The 4,680-nt window shown below is 41.5% G+C and overlaps 1 protein-coding gene across 2 annotated transcripts in view; it reads right to left on the minus strand.

Annotated features, from left to right (window-relative positions):
• The window catches only part of LOC103730880 (cytochrome P450 2J3), a 61,760-nt gene that overhangs the window by 30,011 nt on the left and 27,069 nt on the right, over nt 1-4,680 (minus strand). For both annotated transcript variants that reach the window (XM_008829186.3, XM_029561677.1), the window contains exon 8: nt 1,208-1,346. In XM_008829186.3, the coding sequence (XP_008827408.1) occupies nt 1,208-1,346 (139 nt within the window). The remainder of the gene's footprint in view (nt 1-1,207; nt 1,347-4,680) is intronic.

Below are 4,680 nucleotides of genomic sequence, written 5' to 3' on the forward strand. Positions count from 1 at the left end.
CAATTTCGTTAAAAATGAATTTTTCTCTATGAGACTGTGTATTGTAATAATGAAATGGCGATCTTTTTTAAAGGTGAAAACCTCATTAATTTTATGTCTTATAGGGTTTTTACTGAGTACAACATTGTATAACTGTAATACTTCAACTGTAAACCTAAAAATGTACAGCTAATTTTGATAGGAATGCATCCTAGCTCAGAAAATTGTTATTGACTATGTCAATGCTGATGTAATTAAATGCTTCTAAGTATGTGGTTATTAAATAAATAATTTTTTAAAAATTAAAAAATAAAAAAACCCGTGACTGTTCTAACCAGGAAGACTGCAAGAAGTTCCTTTGCTATACACCACCTGTTCTATCAGAATTTTGACTTATGCCAGGTGAGATTGTCCATGTTATTAATAGAGTAACTGACATTTATGAGAAAAGAAGACTTCTCCAGGGAATGTGCATAAAGCAGAATCCAATCTAGCTAAGCAGGTGCCATTTAGAATGATTGTCTCGGGTTTGCATTTCAGTAAATATGCAGCCCCTTTCACTGACCTCCTCCCACTTAATAAAACTCAGTTCTATTTCGTGGTGAGGGGGCATCCCTTAAAAAGTAAGTTTTTGGAGGACGTATGGAGAGGGGAGGGAATCTAAATGCCATCAAACTATATCGTATGAAAATCACAAAAATTCAATAAAAAGTTTTAAAAAATTATCAGTCACATATAGTTAAAATGTTGTGTGCAGTTAATCTTTTTCCTTTTGTTGTATAATTCCAAAGCATTAATTTGCAATTTTATTTCTTGCTTGTTTTTCTTTGCTGCAATGCCTGGAATTCACCTGCTAACATTTTAACCAGTGATTAGTCATGACAATGAAAATAAAACAAAATAAAAATGAAAATTAAAAATTTTTTAAATGCATTTAAAGACTCTAGAAAGAGGCTGGATTTGGGTCTGTGTTCTCAGTGTTGTGGGAAACAGAACAAGGGAAGCTGAAATCTTTGTCAGGATTAAGGAAGTCGGGGGGCTTCTGAAAGAGGTGTGTGGTCTGAAGCAATGTTGATTCAAAGAGTACTGGAATTCAAGAAACAGCAAGATGGTGCTACTCTGAGCAGGCTCATCTGGAGACATCCTAATTATAGCAGAGGACTATGAGGGGAGATGAGGATTAGGTTGAGGTGGAGCTCTGATCTCTCTCCAAATCATCACAACTCACCCATTGAGAATGGCAGAAAAGATTCTCTCCTCTTAAACTGTCCATTTTCCAAAAAGTGCTCTGGATTGAAGGTCTCTGGTGTGGCCCATTCTTCGGGGTCGCTGTGCAGTGCAGTCAGATTGGTCAGGATCATGGTCCCCTAGAGAATGAAGTAAAGAGTAAAGGCTTAATGTGTGGAACACACTGACACAGCAGGGTGGTGGTTCTCAAGCTCTGATGCATGAGACTCTCGCCTTTCCCACATCATTTAACCCACTGTCTTATGAACTATTCCACCTACACCTTCTCTTTTATGAATGGCAACGTACATGAATGGACTGGAATTGCCTCCTAGGATTGTACTATGTGAGGCAGATTATTTATTGCAGAATACATCTACTCTACACGAAGAGGTCAGTGTAGGGCTGTCAGCATCCATGAGAGAAAATGAGCACCCTGCTCACTGCTGTTAGAATGAGGGCAGGTGTGCAAAGTGAAAGAACGTCTCCATCACCTTGTTTCTCCATTCTCTTCCATACAGTGTCAAAGAGATGGCACCAGCAGAGTCAGCCAAAGATTCGGGGATGCATCAAGACACCCCATCTAGGCAGGTACGTGGCATGAGCCCCAGTCACTAGAGTCAGCCCTTTCATCATTCTGCTCATCCATCAGCAACACTGATCCACTCTTAACTCTTTCCTGAGTCCATCACCTCCACTCCAGTTTCTCACTGCCATCTTAGTGCAGGCTGCCCCCTTGTTCTCCTAGACTCCTAGACTCATACAGCATCAAGGACTGCTCCACAGCCTGAAAGTCAAATAAGCTTTCCACATGACTTAGTTACATTACCCCCTCACTTTCCGAATTTGCTTCTCAGACTTTCCATACTCTTAGGGTAAAAATTCATCCTGTGTTCCAACAGACAGCATCTCCCCTCTGCCTGAGCTCCCACTACAGCGGACTTCCTCTAGGTACTCAACCATACCATGTCCCATTTGCTTGGTCTCCTTGGAAACATTTCCTTGTATGTTCTTACCTATCTAATACTTAACTACCCTTAACTACCCTGTACTCCTCAGCTCCAACCTCCCTTTTTTCAGAAGCACCCACTGGTTCACTTAGCCTCTTTTCCTCAGTCCATCTTGTCAGCCTCTGGATAGAACATTTCCTCTCAGCAGTCTTCTGGTTTATAGGTACGGACTCCCATGACTCAGGACTCTCATGTCTAGATCCAAGGTTTTCAGGTCCTTGATGAATATTAGCTTGATTCATAAATAACTTCTCTTCTGGGTATAAGGCTCTGCACATGTAATCTCATTTTATTTCAAGTGGGTTTAAAACATTTTATAGAAGAAGAAACTGCAGCTCTGAACAGGTGGGTAATATGCTTACAGTAGAAGGAGGTGGCATCATCCTTGGAACTAGGCCTATCTGCTATAGGCATTTGTATTTCTCAGTACCCAGGTGGCTATTAGAGGTGATGTTAAAACCCTGTGGGAGGTGTTGGGCTGCTTGGCTGGAGTTCAATGAACAAACAAAAAAGTAAACAATACCCATTCAGACCTCAGCTTCCTCAGTGAGCAGGAACAGAAGGCAGGGGCTGCTTTCCTGGCTCTGCAGTGAAGGTCACTGTGCAGTGAGTGGTGGGTAAGCACTTCTGGAGCTACTGCTGGAGATCGTCCACAGAAACAGAAGGCAGGGGCTGCTTTCCTGGCTCTGCAGTGAAGGTCACTGTGTAGTGAGTGGTGGGTAAGCACTTCTGGAGCTACTGCTGGAGATCGTCCACAGCACATGATGTGCAAGTGTGTTAGATAAACTAGATCCTCAGAGGCCGACCAGGCAGCAGAAAGCCAGGAAGGAACTGTAATTGTATGTTGTGGAGAGGGGATACTAGAGGCCAGAAGAGCTCTCTGCAGAGATCTTAAGAATAGTAAGTGGTGATCAGAATTCAGTCTGTGAAGACAAGGAATTTCACAAGGAGGCATGGAGGAAAATGGGCTGGAGATCCTTTTAATATCAAGGTAAAGCAACTTCTATGGGGAAATCATAGGGTAATACAAACTATCAGAACAGGTTCAGTTCCAGAGCCCAACTCCTGTTACTTTGTAGAAGAGAGATATTATACAATTTTAATTTCTCTGAGCCTCAACTTTACAATTCATTAAATGGGATTTGATAGTTATTTAAAGGAGTAAGGCATTTTTAAAGAGCTACAAATCTACAACACACAGTGATTGCTTAGTAACTATTGCTTCTTTCTCTTCTTTCCTAGTAATTAGTACTGCATGATAGACTGCCCTTTTGGGGACAGAAAGCTCCCAATCATGGCGCATAAGCAAAAGTGGAAAATATACCTGTGGGGTCACTGCACTAGAAACACCAGCCTCGCTCTGATGTTAGTCCAATGTCATTAACTTCAAATGCCTTTCACATTTAAAATCCTGTATCTCCTATGAATATTTGAAAATTGCCCTGTTCTGACATTTTTCTAGTTCCTTGTCTAGAACTTGTGATGCTAATTACTCTTGCCTTTACTTCTCCTTCACATCTCCTACTCACAATTCAAGGACTTTCTTTTCCCCTTAGAGACAAGAGTTATGCAATTTGGGAGTCTTTTAGATAGACCCACTGAAGGGGTACTCCAATTGCCTCACCCTGTGTCCCTGTTCAGCATGGAAGAAGCCAGAGAGGTCTGGGTAACTCCTTCAGTGGATGGCATGATAAGAATAGGAGGTAGCAATTGGCTAGGCAGTTAGGGTAAAAAGACCCCAAAGAAATGCAGCCAGTTTCTTGGCTAAAAGTCAAAATGTCAGCCAGGCATGGTGGTACATGCCTTTAATATCAGCACTTGGGAGGCAGAGACAGGCAGATCTTTGTGAGTTCAAGGCCAGCCTGGTCTACATAGTGAGTTCCAGGACAGCTCGGGCTACAGGAAGACCCTGTCTCAAAAAGACCCGCCCCCCAAAAAAAGTCAAAATGTCCTTGGGCCTGTTAGCAACATACTTTGTTCCAAAGGCCAACAATGTCAAAAGTATTTGGGAGCTTCCATCTAATCCTTAAAATATTTTAGGGTTATCTCTTCAGAGGGGGAAATGTTGGAGGGGAGGGAGTAGGCATGGATTTGGTCAAAACGCTTTATATACATGTATGAAATTCTCAATAAAGTTTTTGTAAAAAAAATTTTTTTTAATCCTGTATCTTGAATATTGTGATGAATTTCCCAAACTAAGCCTGGCATGTCCTTATTCCTGAGAGCTGCTCTGGTGAGCAACATCTAACAGAGAACTGATGCTTACTGTTTGCCCACAGTAGCACTGCACGATGCTGAGATACCCCTTGGCAAACAATGCCAGGCTTTTCCTAAACGAATTTGACCAAGGAATCTTCCAGAATGTATTCTTTAAAATAGTGGATGTAAATATCCACTTAGACACATGGAGAGTCTTATCAGGCATTTCCTCTCCTATTGAAGCGATTTTTTTTTTTTTTTTGGA

Source organism: Nannospalax galili, unplaced genomic scaffold (genome assembly GCF_000622305.1).
Source record: "Nannospalax galili isolate Female #2095 unplaced genomic scaffold, S.galili_v1.0 scaffold1074, whole genome shotgun sequence".
NCBI classification, from domain to species: Eukaryota; Metazoa; Chordata; class Mammalia; order Rodentia; family Spalacidae; genus Nannospalax; species Nannospalax galili.